This window comes from Petromyzon marinus, chromosome 54, assembly GCF_048934315.1.
Source record: "Petromyzon marinus isolate PM22_M1 ecotype Great Lakes invasive population chromosome 54, UKy_Petmar_22M1.pri1.0, whole genome shotgun sequence".
NCBI lineage: Eukaryota > Metazoa > Chordata > Hyperoartia > Petromyzontiformes > Petromyzontidae > Petromyzon > Petromyzon marinus.
This window is the reverse complement of record NC_133720.1, coordinates 443,970-463,518: the sequence shown is the minus strand read 5'-3', so window position 1 is coordinate 463,518 and position 19,549 is coordinate 443,970. Positions and strand designations below refer to the sequence as shown.

At 53.4% G+C, this 19,549-nt stretch overlaps 1 protein-coding gene across 4 annotated transcripts in view; it reads left to right on the top strand.

Moving 5' to 3' along the window:
* Window positions 1-19,549, top strand: part of LOC116954166 (matrix metalloproteinase-16-like) — a 45,002-nt gene that overhangs the window by 17,325 nt on the left and 8,128 nt on the right. The window contains exons 2-10 of one of the 4 annotated variants that reach the window (XM_032974645.2): window positions 2,373-2,521; window positions 4,446-4,463; window positions 10,115-10,231; window positions 12,279-12,583; window positions 13,134-13,295; window positions 15,210-15,418; window positions 15,898-16,036; window positions 16,759-16,909; window positions 17,640-17,755. In XM_032974645.2, the coding sequence (XP_032830536.2) occupies window positions 2,373-2,521; window positions 4,446-4,463; window positions 10,115-10,231; window positions 12,279-12,583; window positions 13,134-13,295; window positions 15,210-15,418; window positions 15,898-16,036; window positions 16,759-16,909; window positions 17,640-17,755 (1,366 nt within the window). Of the gene's footprint in view, window positions 1-2,372; window positions 2,522-4,445; window positions 4,464-10,114; window positions 10,232-12,278; window positions 12,584-13,133; window positions 13,296-15,200; window positions 15,419-15,897; window positions 16,037-16,758; window positions 16,910-17,639; window positions 17,756-19,549 lie in introns of all 4 variants that reach the window. The other 3 variants (XM_032974644.2, XM_032974647.2, XM_032974646.2) reach the window with 3 other exon arrangements.

Below are 19,549 nucleotides of genomic sequence, written 5' to 3'. Positions count from 1 at the left end.
GCGCGTCCCCCCACGCAGTCGCCCCGCACACAAATCACAGACACCGCACCGAGGATCTGTGCTAACGTTTATTCACGGTGCAAACATTGCACACTGCCCGGAGGGATTATTCTGCGAGCAGAGCTTAGCTTACTGCTACCCAAGTCCCCAAACACTCTCACGCCCTGTCACGTACCTCGCAGCTGTACTCACGGGGTCGCACGGACGCTGTGAGAGTTGGAGGGATGATGACGAAAAAGCATCGCCTATCACTGCCTCGTAGCAGCACTCGCTGGCATCACACGGATGTCGCGAGTGGCTCGAGGAGGCAGGACAGCAGGGGGGTCTTGGCGGCCAAGCTGTTGAAGATCAGATCTGGGCTGAACCGTTTTTGGCTCCCCTTTTTATGCCCCTTGACTTCAAAAATCCAGGGTTACGTCATCCTTCGCAGCCATCGTGCGCCTACCTGTGTTTTTCAATCGTTTTTATTTCCTTACATGGAGCGTTGCGACGGTTATTTCTCGACCTATTGTCTGTGCACCTACACTCATTAATTCCTGACTCAGCCTGTTTACTCTAGAAGGGGGTCCGCCTGGCGAATACACACCCGGCTAGTGTGCATTCGGTCTGTGGCGCTGGGATCCCCTGACCTCATTGTCTGCTCTGCTCGCTTAATATTTCACCCCAGCCCCCTCCCCGATGTTGTGCGTAACTCATTGCGGCTGGCCCGGTGAACTTTGTGCGCCGATCCAATTTTAAGCCAATTTAGGGGCACCGCAATGTGACCTGTCCTGTGAGGGTCTGCCAATCTCCTGGCACCGGGAAACCGCGGGACTTCCCACCTAGGGGCCCTTCGAATGAAAACTCGTGGTGCCAGGCGATCCCCCGCCTGGAAACTATGTGTGTGTTTGCGCTGCGTGTGTGTGTGCGCGCTGCGTGTGCGCTGCGTGTGTGTGTGTGTGTGCGCTGCGTGTGTGTGTGCACTGCGTGTGGGTGTGTGTGTGCGCTGCGTGTGGTTGTGTGTGTGTGTTTGCGCTGCGTGTGGGTGTGCGCTGCGTGTGCGCTGCGTGTGTGTGTGCGCTGTGTGTGGGTGTGCTCAGGGTGGGGGGCCAGGGGGGAGTCGCGGTGCTTGCGGAGTTGCTCCGCGGTCGTGGCACCCACACACGCGTTGAATGCACCAACATTGTTTTGCTTTCTGAATATCCACGTAGTCGTGTGTTCACGGCCCTCTATCAGTCCACTGCTGGATTAAGGCCTCCCTACTCTCATGTCGATCCCGGAGATTGTTGGACCATACTTCACCATGATGGGCAGCGGGGGTTCGGTGGAGCGCCCAGGACCACCGCTTCAGACATCGCTCGCCACTCATGTTGGCCGCGGGAGGGAATCGAACTCGTGTCGCAGGATTCAGTCATTCCTCGTGCAAATGTATTTCTGGAGAAGGCACACACGTGGGGGTGCGGTATGGGCCCTGCAGGACTCTTACATGTGCAGCATGTAGGGAGGGTGTTCTGTGTGTCGTGCACAGTGCAGCACTCAGCATAATGCGTCAAACGCAGAAGCGGGAGGCCATTATCTGGTCGGTGGTGACTGGAGGGCATTGTGAGGACTCTCTCCTCGCGTCTCCTCGACTTCTCCGCAGAGGATTCGACTTGAATTGGGAAACACAAACACAAATGTAATCGAAGGCTGCCTGTTTGGCCATTGGGAATGTTCTTTGAATGGCAGCCTCCCCGAAACTGTGTGCTTCTCCGTGGGAGATGGAATGAGGCACGGGGCAAGCGAAGGCCATCTCCGTCCTGACATCCTGGAGCGGAGCGAGAGGGTTGCCACTTCCACGCCACGTTCGAACATCGCACATCACGCACGGTTGCGCACAAATCGAAGTTGTTTTTTTATTACTTTATTTGATCTTTTCTCACCGTGAGCGCCGGCCGCTGTGAGCACGGCGTAGGCAGTCGTGGAGGGAGGCGGCGGCTGCCGCGTGTCACTGGGACTCTGCGAGAGTCCCCCTCGGATGTGCGACGCCCTCTGGGCCGAGAGGCGCCGGGTGCGCGCGGCTCCTCTCGTGCCAAGCCGAGCTCCGCCAGACGGAGCAGAGGGAGTTTTATTATTCGCTTCGTGTCGCGAAGTGATTCTCGCTCACGGCCAACACCGGCGACGATGATTCGAACCGGTCCTGGGCCTCCCCTACGTCGACGCAGCCTCAAATGAGTACCTGGTGCGGTTTGTGTACACCGCCTCTCGGGAGACAAAGGCGGGCGGGCGTTGGTGCTGACCACCCACCCCCTCGTGTGTCGTGCCGGCCTTCATAGGTGGCGCTACTCGCCGACAGCCCCAACAGTCTGTGAAGGCTTCGCGTGTGATCTTTGTCTCTGTGTGGGTGGTGGCAGGGCTGGCTGGAGCGCTATGGGTACCTCCCGGGCGGGGCGGGCCGCATGTCCACGATGCGCTCGCCGCGGGCCATGGCGCAGGCAGTGGCAGCCATGCAGCGCTTCTACGGCATCAATGTGACGGGCAGCGTGGACCACGCCACGCTCGAGTGGGTACCACCACCACCACAGCCACCACCACCACAGCCACCACCGCCACCACCACTACCAACGTCACCGCCGTTGTCACCACCGCCACCACCACTACAGCCATCACCTCCGCCACCGCAACCACCACTACCAACATCACCGCCGCTGTCACCACCGCCACCACCACCACAGCCACCACCGCCGCCACCACTACCAACGTCACCGCCGCTGTCACCACCACCGCCACCACCACAGCCATCACCGCCGCCACCGCAACCACCACTACCAACATCACCGCCGCTGTCACCACCACCACCACCACCGTCACCATCACCACCACCTCCTATTTTGTCATTTAAAACAAAAAAAGAGTACAAAGTTAAAATCCCCCATGCAATTGGTGATGCTTCGGTCACTGGCCCTTCTCGATAGCACACGGGGCCAGAGATGCAGAGCCCTTTAAAACCTGTTAAGTTCGTAAATAGGCACTTTTAATACAGCAAATGTCATATGCAATGGCAAATCGCATAAAAACGATTAAAGATAAATTGTCTAGAGATGTTCATGGGCCGGTTTACGTTTTGTAAAGTTCCGCAGTCATGAGAAGGGGAGTCACTGCTGCACTGCGACTTGCACACTGCTTTCCCTGGCGCTGCGGATGAAATATTCCTTCTCGCGAGCGTGCACCACCTACATCACCACCACCACCGAGAGAGAGAGTGCCTCTCGCCATCTACAGCCGCTCACGTTGACACCCGCCCACACGCTCTTCAATTCGCACGTCTTCGTTTTAGTCTCTCGCAGTGTTTACCGGCGAGGGTGCTGTGCCGTGTGATTGATGATGCTCATAAGTCTGAAAAGGAGGCGACTATTTCCGTACAGCCAATATGCAGCCAATTCCCCAGCTGCCAAGTTGGCTAATCCCCATCCACTTTAAACAAAATACAAAAAAACGTTAAAAAATCAATGTCTGTAGTTGAGCTATATTCTCATCAACTCTAGAACACTTGAGGTTATTTGGCGTCGGTGTGTGCCAGATGCGGATACTTGACGATGCACAAATGAAACATGTAAATCTCTCTGGACGGTGAGCAGCAACTGCGGTCATCACCCAGAACAGAAGCATGGAGCATATAACGACTGAGTGCCCTATTCACAAACCCGAAGCAGGAGGCGTCGTCGTCGTCACAGCAGCGACTCGCCACTCCGCTACTGCTGATGCAGTCTTCTGGCTCATCAAGCACCTCAATTTAAAATTCCGGCTGTTGCTCCACATCAACATCAGCCACACGTGTGTTTGTGTGTGCCGGTTATATTTATAGAAGGCCCCGCAAATTATGGATCGGTTTTGTTTTCAAGAACCTTTGAAACAAACACGGCAACATTATTGTTTGGAATATTCTGCGAATATTCATCTCGATGATAAGTCTTCAAGTGATTTTAAAAGGTTTTTTCCCCCGGGACTTTTAAAGGTCACGGCTCGATCGAGTAGTGGCCGTGTCCTGCAATATGCATGCCCCCCCCCCACCCCCGTCGGGTAGCTTCTTGCGATTCTGCATAGCGCAAATAATAACCTTGCTCTGATTGCCACGACTCTGCTGGGCATCTAGAGCCTGCCTGGCATTCTCTGTAAAAAGTGCAATGCCATTTATATAGCTACGGAAAGCCTCAATGAGAATCAAGATTTTGTTTATAAAAGGCCCATTTTGTTGTGGTAAATAACTCCAAATAATCTAAACTAATCTATTTTACCCAAATTTACGCTTCTCCGATGAAACTGCAAACAACTCGCCGCTCGAATTGTGTACGTGGCGACGGAGAGATCCCTGATTGGCGCGTGGATTTGCCCGACTCGAACAGTTCCCTGCACAACTAGACTTTTGCAAAACTTTTTTTCATGCTGCCTTTTGACATACCTTTCCTGTTTTTCCTTGCCTATCAAAGGGATTTCTCTACCAAATGGTAAGCAGCACAAACAGTACGGTAAGCACACAACAAAACAGCTGCTTTCTTACACACCCGTTTCAATACCAATCGTAAAAAAGCACAGACAAAGAAAACGCGTCCATCGTGAACGTTGCCTGACAACGGTGGTGAAGTATTTGGGCGCTCGGCCGTCTCCCTGTGCTCTGAAGAAGGGCTGTCGCGTCCAGGAGGTCCCGTACCCTGCTTCGCACAACAGGAACAATTGGGGAATCCATCTGTTCTGTCTGTACGGAATAGAGTGTTTCCCCCTCGCACGTGTGGGTTTTCTTCTTGTGCTCCGGTCTTCTAAACGTAAACACTCATTAATTGACTGCTAACACCATAATACACAGAGGACCACAGAGCTTGGGCAGTTGTTGGCGCCGGCTCATCGCGTGCCTGCTGCTGCTTTCCCCGCTCGTCGCCCCTGGTTCCTCCTCGCGCCTCCGAATCGTCCTCTCTCTACGAGATCGATGAGCGAATAGCACGCGTTGTTGTCAAATACGGCCTCTTCTCTATTGCAAGGTGGTGTTTACGATCAATGTAACCATTATTTATTTATGCTTGTGCACCACTGCAAACGCAGTGCCTCGATGCAGGCAAGGCGAAGTGGGCTGCTTCAAGCCCTTGCACGATGGGACTGGGGCTGTGCACGTGTTGTGTGTCTAACTAACTACACGGAGACGTCTTCTGGAGGCAACGCGTTTATTAAGCAACAGACTCAACTGACAAGACTGTAACACGAAGGGGCACGGCCCCTTCAACCCGATAGCCTAAGGGAAGTACAGCCTCCCTTCTAGTGTGTCCTACACACCCCGGTTACACTACACACAGGTCCCTTGCCACGGCCGCTAAGGGAGGCTAGACCGACGAGAGCCTCGGTTGTAGCGGACCGGTGGTGGGACCAGCACCCTGGCTGGGTCGGGTCGGTGTAGCCTCCCTTAGCGGCCGTGGCAAGGGACCTGTGTGTAGTGTAGCCGGGGTGTGTAGGGCACACTAGAAGGGAGGCTGTACCTTCCTTAGGCTATCGGGTTGAAGGGGCCGTACCCCTTCGTTGCTTCCAGAAGACATCTCCGTGTAGTTAGTTAGACACACATCATTTGGTGTCAGAAGTGGGGTTCGAACCCACGCCTCCATTCGGAGACCAGATCTTCAGGTCTTCGGACGTCTTCAGGCTTGAGTTGGCGAACACTGCCAGACCCGTTCAGAGGGCCGGCTTTTTTCCCCAGGTCGGGGCTTACCCCTCCCCTAATGACCCCCTCTCCCCTAATGACCCCTCCCCTAATGACCCCCCCTCCAAATGACCCCCCCTTCAGAACCTTCTGGAAGGTCATGAAGGGTCTTAAAATCGGTCTCTATCCCCCTCCCCCAGCCCCCAGCCCCCAGCCCTTGGGGGACTGGGGTGTCAACCTCCGGTCACGGGCCACCCGAGGGGGGTTTTACCCCGTGACCGCGGTGGCAGATAAAGCGACCTCCAGTGCCTTGTTGTGGTGCAACACATGGATAGAAGGGGCGGTGACACCAGAACCGTCTGGTGTGTGGACAGGCGTCCACCAGGCGTCCACCAGGCGTCTACCAGGCGTCTACCAGGCGTCCACCAGGCGTCCACCAGGATTGTTGTTTGTCTCCTGGTTACCGCTGCGCTTTGCTGAGGATCCACTCACAGCGGGCAGCTCCGGGAGTCGATTCGGAGGGGGAGATGAATGTCCCAAAGCGCCAAGCGGCCAGCAGCTAACAGCACCATCCAAGATGTAATTGATAAGAGGATAACGCATTTCTTGAATTGAGCCACGGTTATTCTTGTAAGAGCTTGAGGGGGGGGTAAGAGACGACGATGATGGGAGGAGGGAATTCCAACCATCTCCATGAAGATTACAGCTGTTGCTTTACATCAACATCAACCATACTGTTATATAACGTCTCGTGTTTGTATTATTAGAATGTGTGCGCTGTTTTTTTGTTCAAATGCGTGCCCTCGTTTGATTTGTTATCGTTTGTGTGTCTTAGCTTTAGCTGTCATACATTTTGTATACGTTGAGCCCTATAGAGGCTTAACTGCGAAGCGTGATTTATTTATCTGCCAGTCCATTACGAATCAGCTCCTGCTTCCGCAGCGCGACCACCTTATGTGGGGAACGCCTCCTCTGATATTCGGCGATGCCGTCAAACCCTGGCGCCCCACAATCGCACCGCGATACAAGCGGTCAAAGGCGCAGCCCCGCAATTGCTTGCTCGTGCCAATGCTGGTGGAAGCACCTCTGCTGGAGACAGAGCTCAAGTGAGAGAGCCCATCTAGAGGCACCACTGTGGTGAATAATAATAATGAATAATTTACAGCCCTTTGTCATTCCACTGCTGGATAAGAAATTCGTGTTTTGGTTTAAATTTCCAGCTGCAAATGCGGCAAACGGCCAGCAGGTTGCAGGTCTCAGAGGCTCTCTCCATCTCGCGTCTCCGTCTCCGTCTCGCATCTCCAGACACCGGATTTCTCCCGACAGGGAAATCGCCAAATCCCCCTGAGCCCGACCCTCGTGGCATGGAGTGTTGGGACTGTGCGAGGCTCGCGTGAGAAAACAATCCTGATGATTGTAGCAATCGATAATATGGACGTCCTTCTAATTCCCCCCCCCCCCCCCCCGTAGCAAACACACATACACTTTAACGGGAATTAGCAAACTTGCCAAAAATGACCCCGCAAGTTACTCAGTGGGGAGTACGCACGGCGACATCGGCCCCTACTGCGACAAACCTGGCAGGATCCTCGTGATAAAGATTCTCGAGACTCTCCTGGGTCAGGAAGCGTAATCACACTTCGATTAAAATAATCTGGCTGCTGCCTGGGCTCCTCTCCACCCCAACAATAACCGTGTTGTTGTTGTTCGTCGCTGCTGCGGGCCGTTGCCACCAACACCACGTGGGTAACTGGCTGAACGGGATTCCCCGCGCAACAAACACCGCATTGAGTGGAAACGTCGGAAGCAGACGTGAAGGAGACAGACGAGGTTGCAACACCAACGCGGTGGGGGAAACTAATATGACAGACCGACACGGCTCGTTCAAGATCACTCTAACCCTTCAATGTGTGCGCCTATTAATGTACATTTTCCACTAGAATGTTCTTTAAATCCTAGAGAATGTAGAAAACACTCACAATATTATCTTATTTTATATTATGTACAGAGCGCCTTAGTCGAAGGTGCTTTACATCGTTTTAAAGCCGAATTAAAACCGAGTTTAGATGCCAAGGGCCGTGCAAGGGCCGAGGAATGAGTGACCGTAACAAGAGGGCACACGTGGGGTCACGAAAGGACGATAGCGGAGGGACGTGACGGAGTCGCGGGGCGAGGGAAGAGGAAGGGAATGGGCAGTAGAGAAGAGGTGGAGCCTGAAGAGAGGAGCGGAAGGAGGTTAAGCATGGGGAATTCATGTACACAGGGAGTTGATTCCAGTGGAGGGGTTCAAGGAGGGAGAGAGATCGACAACAACATTGGGCAGAGGGAGAAGGAGAGAGAGTGAAGACTGTGAGTGATGAGTGACGGGAGAGGCGACAACAGGAGGAGAGAGAGTGAAGACTGTGAGTGAAGAGTGACGGGAGAGGCAACAACAGGAGGAGAGAGAGTGAAGACTGTGAGTGAAGAGTGACGGGAGAGGCGACAACAGGTGGGGAAAGGCCATGGAGAGATTTAAAAGTCGAGTGGAAGGTACTCAGAGCACGAACAGTAAACTGCTCTTTTATGCAATTGTAGTGAGTTCAACTGAGTCGTAGATGTACTCTTAGGAGGCAACACATTTATTAACACCAACACACGGGGTAACTGCCCCTTAACAGAATAACAACCTATGGTGGTGACCACCAGGCTAACCACTAATTACAACGTAACTAGCTACAACGGACCGGACCCCAGCTTGGGTCCCGGTCCACGTGTTGGAGGCTCGGTAGAACGTAGACGAAGATTTCTTCAGGATGAACAACAGCGCCGGTCCCTCTGGGGGACCCGGCTTAGATCCTCTGTGGCTCCGCTCTTGGCCACGACCACCTTCCAGAATCCTCAAGCAGGATCTCGACCCTGACACGTGACCACCCCGAGCCCCCACTTGGGGCCCCTGTGGAGACTTAACCGGTCGCGTGTCCTCTGGGGTCAACCAGAGTGCCACGGCCCTTATTAACCCCATCTCCATGGCCGGCACTCCCACACCCTGTCCTGTAGGGGCCAGCACTGCACGCCGAGCGTGGTGCCACCCAGCGCTGTCAGTGCTCACCGAGCCCCTCCAGGGCCGGCACCGCACCCACACCTTCGTGGTGCCCGCGATGTCGCTACACCGCACGCCGTGGCCCTCTAGGGCCGGCACCACACAGTGACATCCCGCGGTGTCACGACACAATTATACAATGCCGAGACACAACAGGCATTGGATTGTGAGAAGAGAATAAACACGACGGCTGTCTCCTATTTTCCGGGTTCTGGACTCGGAGGACAAACACAACACTCGGCTCCAGAGCTGCGGGCCGTGTGAGGGGAGGGCCCAGCCTGGCCCGTGCCGTGCCGAGGCAGCGGCGGCGGCGGGAGCGGCAGCAGGGCCGTGCCCCCCCCACCCCTCCCGGCGTGGTGGTGGCGGTGGAGGCGGTTGCACCTCGCGCGTCTCGGCCCAGCGGTGCTGGCGATGGCGCCCTTTGAGTAATTAATTTCCAAACCTCATTTCCTCGTGACAAGGACAATTTAAAACAAAAGTTGATTCGAGACTTGCATTTATAGGAGAGAGAAAAGTTAGTTCGGCAGAACGTTTGGCTTCCGTTGCGTGCCTGGATTAAACGCAGTGAAACGTTCGACTAATGAAGCTCGTGTGAATATTAAACGTGATTTATGGCATTAAAAGTGGGGGTTCTTTCCCCTGGAATTGGCTGAATCCAAATGAGGGAGGAGATCACCTGAGCGCTAAAGGACTCCTCCTTGGGCGTCAGGGTGGCAGCAACGCAGTGGTAACACGCGCGCCTCACAGCAACAAGGTCCTGGGTTCGATTCCCGACCGTGCAGAGTTTGTATTCTCTCCCCCTGCTCTGCGTGGCATTCCACTCCTCCCGTCGCTAAAAAAACAAACCATCGGTGTAAACATCGTCACTAGGGAGACAAAGGCGGCCGGGCGTGGTGTTGGCCACCCACTCGTGTGCCGTGCCGGCCTTTATAGGTGCTCGCTAACAGCTCTTGCCCCTACAATCTGTTAAGACTATACGGGAAACATTTGTCTCTGCACGCTTGTGTTGACCAAGTTTGATGGTCATAGCTCTACGCGCCTGATATCTCAACACGTGTCATAGCTCTACACGTGTGTGTCATAGCTCTACACGTGTGTGTCATAGCTCTACACGTGTGTGTCATAGCTCTACACGTGTGTCATAGCTCTACACCCGTGTGTGCTATCTCTGTACCCGTGTGTGATATATCTGTGCGTGTTTGGAGGTCGTTGACTCAACCTCAAATGAGTACCTGGTGTTGCGTGTAAACATCGTCACTAGGGAGACAAAGGTGGCTGTGCATAGCACTGGCCACCCACCCTCTCGTGTGCTCTGCCGGCCTTCACAGGTGCTACTCGCTAACAACACTTGCCCCAACAATCTGTTAAGGCTACATGGCGGATCTTTGTCTTTGGAGGTGGATGAAGAGGCCGCGCTGCGGAGTCCCCGACCGCTTCGACCACGGCCCCGGTGTGCGGCGCCGCCGCTACGCACTCACTGGCCAGAAGTGGCACCACAAGCGCATCACATACAGGTACGCGGCGTGCCGGTGCATCACCTACAGGTACGGCGCGTGACCTACAGGTACGGCACCTGCTGGTGCATCACCTACAGGTGCATCAACCACGGCGTGTACAGGTGCGGCGCACCCTGTGTGTAAAACACGTCACACTCCGCTACAAAACAAATCACTCAATTGGGATTGCACGTCGGAACATGGCTCACGCCTGCGACGTGCCTGGGCAAAAAACATCAACAATAATACATAGGCACCAACCCCACGAGCGGGTGTGTGCGTGTGTGTGTGCGTGCGTGCGTGTGCGCGTGTGTGTGCCGAGGGGAAATGGGTGAGGTTTAGGACTGTGCCTCATGCAGCTGCATGAGCCACGGTTCAGACCTTCCCAGAGACCCAGGCTGACAGAGGAGGTGTTCAGGCTGGTTGAGAAAAAGCGATAGGTCCACTATCACCGTCTACAGCATCCCATGTCAGAGAATGAGGAGGCTTACCGCAGCCTTCACTCGGAGGTTCGGAGAGCCATGAGGCACTACAAGGATGGGTGGTGGTCGTGGGTTGCTGAGGAGATGGAGTCTGCCTCAGTAGCTAGCGATCACAAATCACTCTTTAACTTAATCAAAAAGTAACTTGCAACGCCACACCTATCACCTTCATTAGGAGAAAGAACGGTGATCCGATCTCCAACAGCCAGGAACAGGTTTGCAGATTTGCTGAGCATTTCTGTGAGGTCTTGGGGGAGGGGAAATCCCTCAGCCTGGAAAACATCATGGGGCAAAGTGGGGATGACCCTGCTGAGGTTGCGGTGCCTCAAATATTGGAGGAAGTAGTCGCCCTCTGTGAGTGGTTGGCTAAGGTGCCATCCATTGAGGAAGTACAGAAGGCGATCCAGAGTCTAAGACTAGGAAAAACACCGGGCAGAGATGATCTTCCAAGCAAAATGCTGAGGGAGGGTGGCGTTTGTGCTCAGACTGTCCTACATGACATCATAATAACAATCTGGACCACTGGATGGGTTTCGCAGGATTGGAAGGATGCCCAGGTGGTACCCCTCTTTAAGAAGGGGGACCGCACAGACTGTAACAACTACAGGAGAATCTCCCTCAGTGTGCCAAGAAAGATCCTGGCAAGGATCATTCAACATCGCCTTACCAGGAACGCTGAGAAGAGGCTTGCGGAGCCCTAGTGTGGTTTCAGGAAAGGGCGGTCCTAAATAGATGCCATATTTTCTGTCCGTCTGCTACAGCAGAGGTATAGGGAATTCCAACAGCACCTACATCTTTGCTTTATTGATCTGGTCAAGCCCTATAATACCATCAGTAGGCCTGGGCTCTGGGTTGTTCTTCATGCTTTCGGAGTTCCTAACTCTGCTCACAATCATTAAGGACCTTAATATTTGGTTATTTCGGTAAAGTCACGTAGGTAAAAAAAAATATAGATCACAACGTTTCGATTGCAACTCAAGCCATCGTCATCAGGCGGAAGAAAGAGGAGGGAAGCTGCTGATGCAGGCTGCTTTTAAAGGTTAGATATGGGCGTAGCCCCAGAGTCATAAACGAAGTGGGGGGGGGGGGGGCTAGTGATGTTAAAGTGAGAAATTTGCATGTATTGTGTAGGGAAGGCTGCGTTGGCTGGGTCATGTAGCCTGCATGCCCAGCCACCGCATGTTCGGCCAAATAGAGGGGGCTAAACGGGTGCGGCACGGACTGGAGAAGAGATGGAGCGTCCTCGTGAAGGACGCTGCTGGGCAGTTGGAGGCAATCGCCCTCCAACAACAACGGAGGACAGAGGAGCGACGCTCACAACAATGAGCGGAGCGCCGAGTGGCTAAAACAGTAGGGGGCACAGGTGGTGCATCGGCCAGTCATCTCAGTCAGGCAATCCATGGCACCTGGGTTTGCCCCGTGACCTGCCAGCGGGCATTCGACACTTCACGTGGCCTTAACGTGCACATAGCCTGGCACAAGCGCCGTGGTGACGTCACCGCCACTTAGTGGCTAATGGCGGTTGTGTTGTGCATGTGTGTGTGCGCACATGTGCACGTGCGTGTGCGCGTGGGGTCGTGAAGCTTGCAGAACTCCACCCCAAAGGTGGGCGAGGCAGACACGAGGCGGGCGATCCGCCGGGCGTTCGACGTTTGGCAGCGCGTCACGCCGCTCGCCTTCGAGGAGATCCCCTACCACGAGATCCGCAGTGGGCGGCGCGACGCCGACATCATGATCTTCTTCGCGTCGGGGTTCCACGGGGACAGCTCCCCCTTCGACAGGGAGGGCGGCTTCCTCGCCCACGCCTACTTCCCCGGGCCAGGCATCGGCGGTGACACGCACTTCGACTCGGACGAGCCGTGGACGCTCGGCAACAAAAACAACGATGGTGGGTGGCACCGCCGTCGCCCGTTTCATGTTTACTTAAATATTTAATCCCCTTTCGAATCCGAACCATTCTGTGAATATAATTACAGGGTTATGGCAAACTGATGTCACTAAGATCGTCACATTGGCACTTGATATTGTATCCTAAAACCACGAAATACGGAGACAGTTACTTATTTTCCAGAAAACGTGCCTAATCTTGATTTGAAGCTTTCGCGACTGCAGGAATCCATGCTGCTGACACTTTGGCTACGCCCATTTCAAACCTTTATAAACAGTTTGCCTTTAGAGGCTAACCCCCTTTTCCTGATGATGACCGCTTGTGTTGCGATTGAAACGTCGTTGTTTTTGTTATTTTCTTTGAACCTGTCTACGTGACTTTACTGAAAGACCCAAAGATTATGTCAGGCTTGTGGAATGTAATGTATTTCTCTTTGAAGATCATGATTTGTGACGTAAATGTCCTGCTGGTGCCCTTGTTCCGTGCCCCATCCCTCTCCACCGCACGTGACTGCCTCATGGCTCGTCGTCGTGGTGGTGGTGGTTGCTAGGGAACGACCTCTTCCTGGTGGCCGTGCACGAGCTGGGCCACGCGCTCGGTTTGGAGCACTCCAATGACCCCAATGCCATTATGGCGCCCTTCTACCAGTACATGGACACGGTGCACTTCCAGCTGCCGCACGACGACGTCCTGGGCATCCAGCAGATCTACGGTGAGCGTCTGCACCACCGCCGCTACTGCGGCGTGGCCACGGAGCCGCCACGGCCAACGCCGTTGATGCCACGGCCGTTGCGCCTCATCGTGGCTGCCAACGTGCTCCGCTCTCCGTCACATCCCACAGCTGCTGCACAGTCGACTCACAGAGACCTGCAAGATCCATCCTTCAACTCCCACAGAAACCTATAGACTCACACACAGAGACCCATAGGTCACACAGAAACCCATAGACTCACACAGGGAGACCCATAGACTCACACAGAGACCCATAGGTCACACAGAAACCCATAGACTAACACATAGAGACGCATGGACTCACACAGAGACCCACCGACTCGCACACAGAGACCCATAGACTCACACAGAGACCCATAGGTCACATGGAAACCCATAGACTCAAACAGGGAGACCCATAGACTCACACACAGAGACCCATAGGTCACACAGAAACCCATAGACTAACACAGAGAGACGCATGGACTCACACAGAGACCCACAGACTCGCACACAGAGACCCATAGACTCGCACAGAGACCCATAGATCACACGGAAACCCATAGACTCACACAGGGAGACCCATAGACTCACACACAGAGGCCCATAGGTCACACAGAAACTCACAGACTCACACAGAGACCCATAAACTCACACAGAGAGATCCAGAGACCCAGACTGAGACCCATACATAGTCTGACATAGAGACCTAGAGACTGGCATTTGGTCTCACTTGCAGATAGACCCTTAGATCTGCCCTGACAGCCTCTCATCACATGCTCTTAGGTCTTCTCTTCTCCTTTGTTTCCGGACTCTTGGAGACCACTCCAATGCCTGTCTCGGCAATCGGCCCTCCCGCATCCTGCACATGGCAACGGTCTTGCAGATCACATGGCAGATGACCGCTCTGTTGGCTACTACGTAGAGTACACTTAGCCACTCTGCCCAACACCTCCTTAGCCACTCTGCCTAACACCTCCTTAGCCACTCTGCCCAACACCTCCTTAGCCACTCTGCCCAACACCTCCTTAGCTACTCTGTCCAACACCTCCTTAGCCACTCTGCCCAACACCTCCTTAGCCACTCTGCCCAACACCTCCTTAGCTACGCTGCCCAACAACTCCTTAGCCACTCTGCCCAACACCTCCATAGCCACTCTGCCAACACCTCCTTAGCCACTCTGCCCAACACCTCCTTAGCCACTCTGCCCAACACCTCCTTAGCCACTCTGCCCAACACCTCCTTAGCCACTCTGCCCAACACCTCCTTAGCCACTCTGCCCAACACCTCCTTAGCCACTCTGCCCAACAACTCCTTAGCCACTCTGCCCAACACCTCCATAGCCACTCTGCTCAACACCTCCTTAGCCACTCTGCCCAACACCTCCTTAGCCACTCTGCCCAACACCTCCTTAGCCACTCTACTCAACACCTGCGAAGCTATTCTGCCCAACAAGCCACTCTGTCTTCCACATAGTTAGCCACTCTATCCTACTAGTGCTTAACCACTTATGTCACAAATCGGACAAAATCTTCGATCGAGAACTCGGAGGCACAGAGCCAGACCTCAAAGTCCCTTGTATGAGATCCTGAACGGGTGAGACCCTGAACGGGTGAGAGCCTGAATGGTGAGATCTTGAATAGGTGAGATCCTGAATGGGTGAGATCCTGAACAGGTGAGATCCTGAACGGGTGAGAGCCTGAACGAGTGAGAACCTAGAGTTGCTGCTTTAAGGTGGATGATGATGATGATGGTGCTTGGATGCTGTTGCGTGTGCGATGGGAGAGAGTTGCAGACGGCCGCTGCCGGTGCCGTTACGAACCATCGCGATCCCGACGCTCGGGTAGCAGCGGCCGGGTGACCTCATTGCCCCACTCGCCTCTGTGCCCGCGCCCGTGCGTGGTAGGGCCTCCAGCCAAGGAGCCCGACCCGACGAAGCAGACATCGCTGCCCCCTCCGCACCGGCCCGAGCCGCCGTCGCGCACCCGCAGGCCCGACAAGCGGCCGCGGCCCCCCAAGCACCCTCTGGACGAGCGGCCGGGCCTCCCCGGGGCCCTGCCCAGCATCTGCGAGGGCGGCTTCGACACGGTCACCGTGCTGCGTGGAGAAATGTTCGTGTTCAAGGTGAGCGTCTCGCCCGCCCACCCTGCTGGCCCTGCCGGCCCACCGGCCCTCCCGCCCGCACAATGATCGCACTTGACGCGCAGTGCACCGCGTATCGGAGGTGCGAGTGGCCACCTGGGACCGCGTCGTCCCAGGATTGTGAGGGATGCAGCCGGCACGGGGAGGCTTTCATCCAGCAGTAGATTGACCATGGTTGATGGTGACGACGATGATGGATCGTGCGTGCTGTTCATGATTAAACAGAAATCTGGAGGTCACCACCTTCCCTCGTGCACTCTCTCGCTCGGTGATATAAACACGTTACAGGTTGAAGTGATTATTACTATCAGTGACTGGGTTGCATTCTTTTTTTGTTGGACATGGTCAGGCTTCTGCACAAAGATAAACTTGTGAATCTACATTCAGCTGTGTGCGTTGCACGGTTGATTTATCTGCGAGTGAATTGTTGTTGTTGCTGCCTCTGCTGCGACGCGGTGCAGGACCAGTGGTTCTGGCAGGTGCGCAACAACCGTGTGGTGGAGGGCTACCCGATGCTCATTGGGCAATACTGGCGCGGACTGCCCTCCAAGATCGACGCCGCGTACGAGCGCCCCGACGGGAAACTCGCCTTCTTCAAAGGTAACGGTGCTCCCGTCTGCGGCACTCACGGGCACGTGTTTCACGTAAGGAATGTTCGTTATTGCTCCCGCTAGGTTGCACGTTCCCTCCCTGCGATCTCCGATCACTGCCGCCACTGCCAATGGCCTTGAGCTGAGGTCATCCTCGTAACAGAACTGCTCAGCTCAGTGTGGCCTCACCAGTGGGAATAATCCAGTTTGAGTCTGGAGTCTGGATGACTTCTCTAGCACCTGGTATTATCGCAGGGGGCGCCACGGTGGCTAGGAGATGTTAACTACCTCACCTGGTATACATGAGGTCGTTGGTTCGATCCCGACTCTGATGCCTGCTGCTGTATATTTGGAGTTTGTGTGTTCTCCAAATCCTCGATCGGATTTTTTTCCGGGTCCTCCGGTTTTTCCCTCCACATTTAGAATAATTTAGATTATTTGACTCCAAGAAATTTCCACATGATAAGCCATATTGTTCAACTATCGTTTGTGGCCAGGTTGCTTCTGAAAAAGAGCTATATAGCTCAGTGGCCCTTACTTGGTAAAATACAAGTAGTTTGGCTTAGTTTAAATATTCCAGACTTGGTACTCGTTCGCATACCCCCGGGCTGTGATCGCACGTGCCCTATTATTAAAACCAGATGTGTAATGAGAGCAACGGTGATAAAAATAAAAACAACAATAATCTTGGCTCGGCGCCGATCTCCAACTGTGCGCCCCGTCCCGCTGCAGGCAACAAGTTCTGGGTGTTTAACGAGGCTGGGCCGGAGCCCGGCTACCCGCGTACGCTCTCGGAGCTGGGCAAGGGGCTGCCGCAGGACCGCATCGACGCTGTCCTCTGGTGGGACCCCACCAGCAAGACGTTCTTCTTCAAGGGAGACCGGTAGGAGGAGCATTCCCTTTCTCTGTTGTGCGTGGCCCCGGTGTGTGCGGCGGCTCGTGGAGTCGCCCACGTCTATCGCCCAGCAAGTGGCTGCTGGCAGAGGTGGTGATGGCCATTCCTTATTTGGATTTCGAGGCTTATGTACATCGGCGACTGCCATGTGATGATTGCTGCTATCTTTAATACCTAATTGAGTGACTTGAAGGTAATTTTTTTTGACAAATTTGTGTTTCACGTAACAACATCGCTCCCTACTGGCAGTCTATAATCGTCTGTGAACGATCGAGCCTTCTAAATACCAAATGGACATATTTATTACCAGTCAGCTCATGACTGCATCTGCAGCACTAAATCTGTGCTGCTGCTGCCTGCTGCTGTATGTGTTTAATTCTTCACTTCCATTGCCTTAAATCAACAGGCAAGTTCAACCGCTACAGGCCCTTACTTTTCTTAGGCTGTGCCTCCTTCCTCTTTAGGCCCCGCTTCTTCCCGTCTACGCCCTGCCCCTTTACGCATGAGGCCCCACCCCTTGCTAACTGGGCCCCATCTCAGCACCTTTCCCGCTAAGACCGGCGCCTTCTTCTTTAGGCCCTGCCTCGGTCTGTCTTGGGGTGGCGCGACTTCACAACCACCACAACCCCTCTTAGAAGGAGCAATCGAATCTGTCACTGTTCGTGGTCTGGCCGTGATGCGTTACACGGGACCGGTGGATGTGCCTGCTTGTGAACAGATACTGGAGGTTTAATGAAGACAAGCGGACTGTCGACATAGACTACCCCAAGTCCATTAACATTTGGAAGGGAATCCCAGAGGCCCCTAAGGGTGCCTTTGTTGGGAATGAAGGAGGTGAGTAGCAACACGAATGCACCGTGAATTTTAGTTTCACACCATTGCATTATTGGTGTCATGTGTGAAGACATAACGCCGAGACAAGTGTTACACGGACACTGTGATGGTGTTCATTCATCGTGAAGCGATCATTTTACATCATATATCATTGTCTGTTTACATATTAGTACAATAGTCACTACCCTATATGTGTTTAATGTTTCTGTAACTTAATTTTGGAGTTGTGGAGTGATTAGTCTAAATATATTGTCCATGCTGACTCAGGCCACAAGAAACCCATCTACATTAATCTATGTTTGTGCAATATTTAAAATTGTTGATGTGACAGAGTTGTTTTTTTGTCTTGATTTCTATTTGCTTAATTGCTGTACTTTATCTGGTTTGCTTTTGTAATGTTGTGGCCCAGGTCACGCTTGTAATTTTGACCTCTTGAGAGGTCTCACCTGGTTATGCAAAGTGAACTTGAGACTCGAATTAAATCTATAAATGACGAGAAAACTCTTCATCACAACAGAAAAAGCAATGCAGGCTGCAAAGCCACGGGTTTCAAACAACACGCAGCAATGTGTACACAACGCCTTGTGCAAAACCATTAACAGCTTCTGACTAGCTGCATTACACTTAGTTGAAGTGTAGAAATGTATGTGTATTGTAAAATGCCAAGAGTTGTTATTGTCAAATGCACGTTTCAGGAACCGTGATGTATATATAACAGATAGATTGCCACTAGGCATCGTGCAAGGAATCCAGGCCACTGACTCTTTAGTTTTCACCTGAAAACTGTTTCTTGCTTTCAGCTCTGCCCATGATGACATGACAGGAGCGTTTGATGACTTTGTTTGCAATGTGCATTTCGGATATACATGGATTTTATTTTTATGTGGCATTCTACTTTTGGATTTGGCTGCGGAGGTAAAATGTTATTCTTGCTCTAGGTAGCAATTTGTTCGTGAGCTAAATGCCAATGTTGAGGTCTGCTGGCCACGACGAGAGGGCTTCAGCAGAGAGAGTTCGTGTCGTTTTGCTGCTCCTCCTCCTCGTCTGTTGTTGCATGGCCACAGTGGCACTCCTCTGGCTCGTGTCTTTAATAAAAAAAACACTTCGTGAGAAATCCACAAAGGTTAACCTCTGTGGCCACTGCCATCGGAATGTGGAACTTCCACCACTAGCTCGGGACCGCTGTTGGCGATGAGTGCTGCCCTGTCACATGCTTGAATAGTGAGATGCTGTGACTCTGATTAGACTGTTGCGTCGACTCAGACTCCTCACCGCCACCATCACGAACGCTACCGATAATCAGGGACGAGCGGCCCTGTGGACCAGCGCTAGCGGCGCGTTCGCCGCTTGTTGCAGAGGATTGCGGTTCTAATTCAGCGGCCGCCCCAATTATTACTGTGTGCATTAACCATGAAACTGAGCGCCTACTTCACTCACAGTGTACATTAAAGACCCCCTAACATAATTCGCAACAGTAGGCCACTGTGTTGTCTAATTTATTACTGGTTACCGTATGAACCGTACAACAACAGAATGGAGCCTTCCAGTAGGCTGCACTCCGACTCTGTCCATGCTGTCCCAAACACACGTGGGGAGTGTAACTCCACTCCTATTAACGTGCATTATAATGACGCGGGTTCTGGTTTAACTCGCTCACAGATTAAACTTCATGCAGGTGCCAGTCGTTGTATATGTTCAGAAGAGCAAGCTGATGATGTTCCCAAAGAAGCCTAATCATATTTATCTCAAAATCTCAAGTGTCTCCAAAATCGCGTCCTCCCGCACAGTACTCGA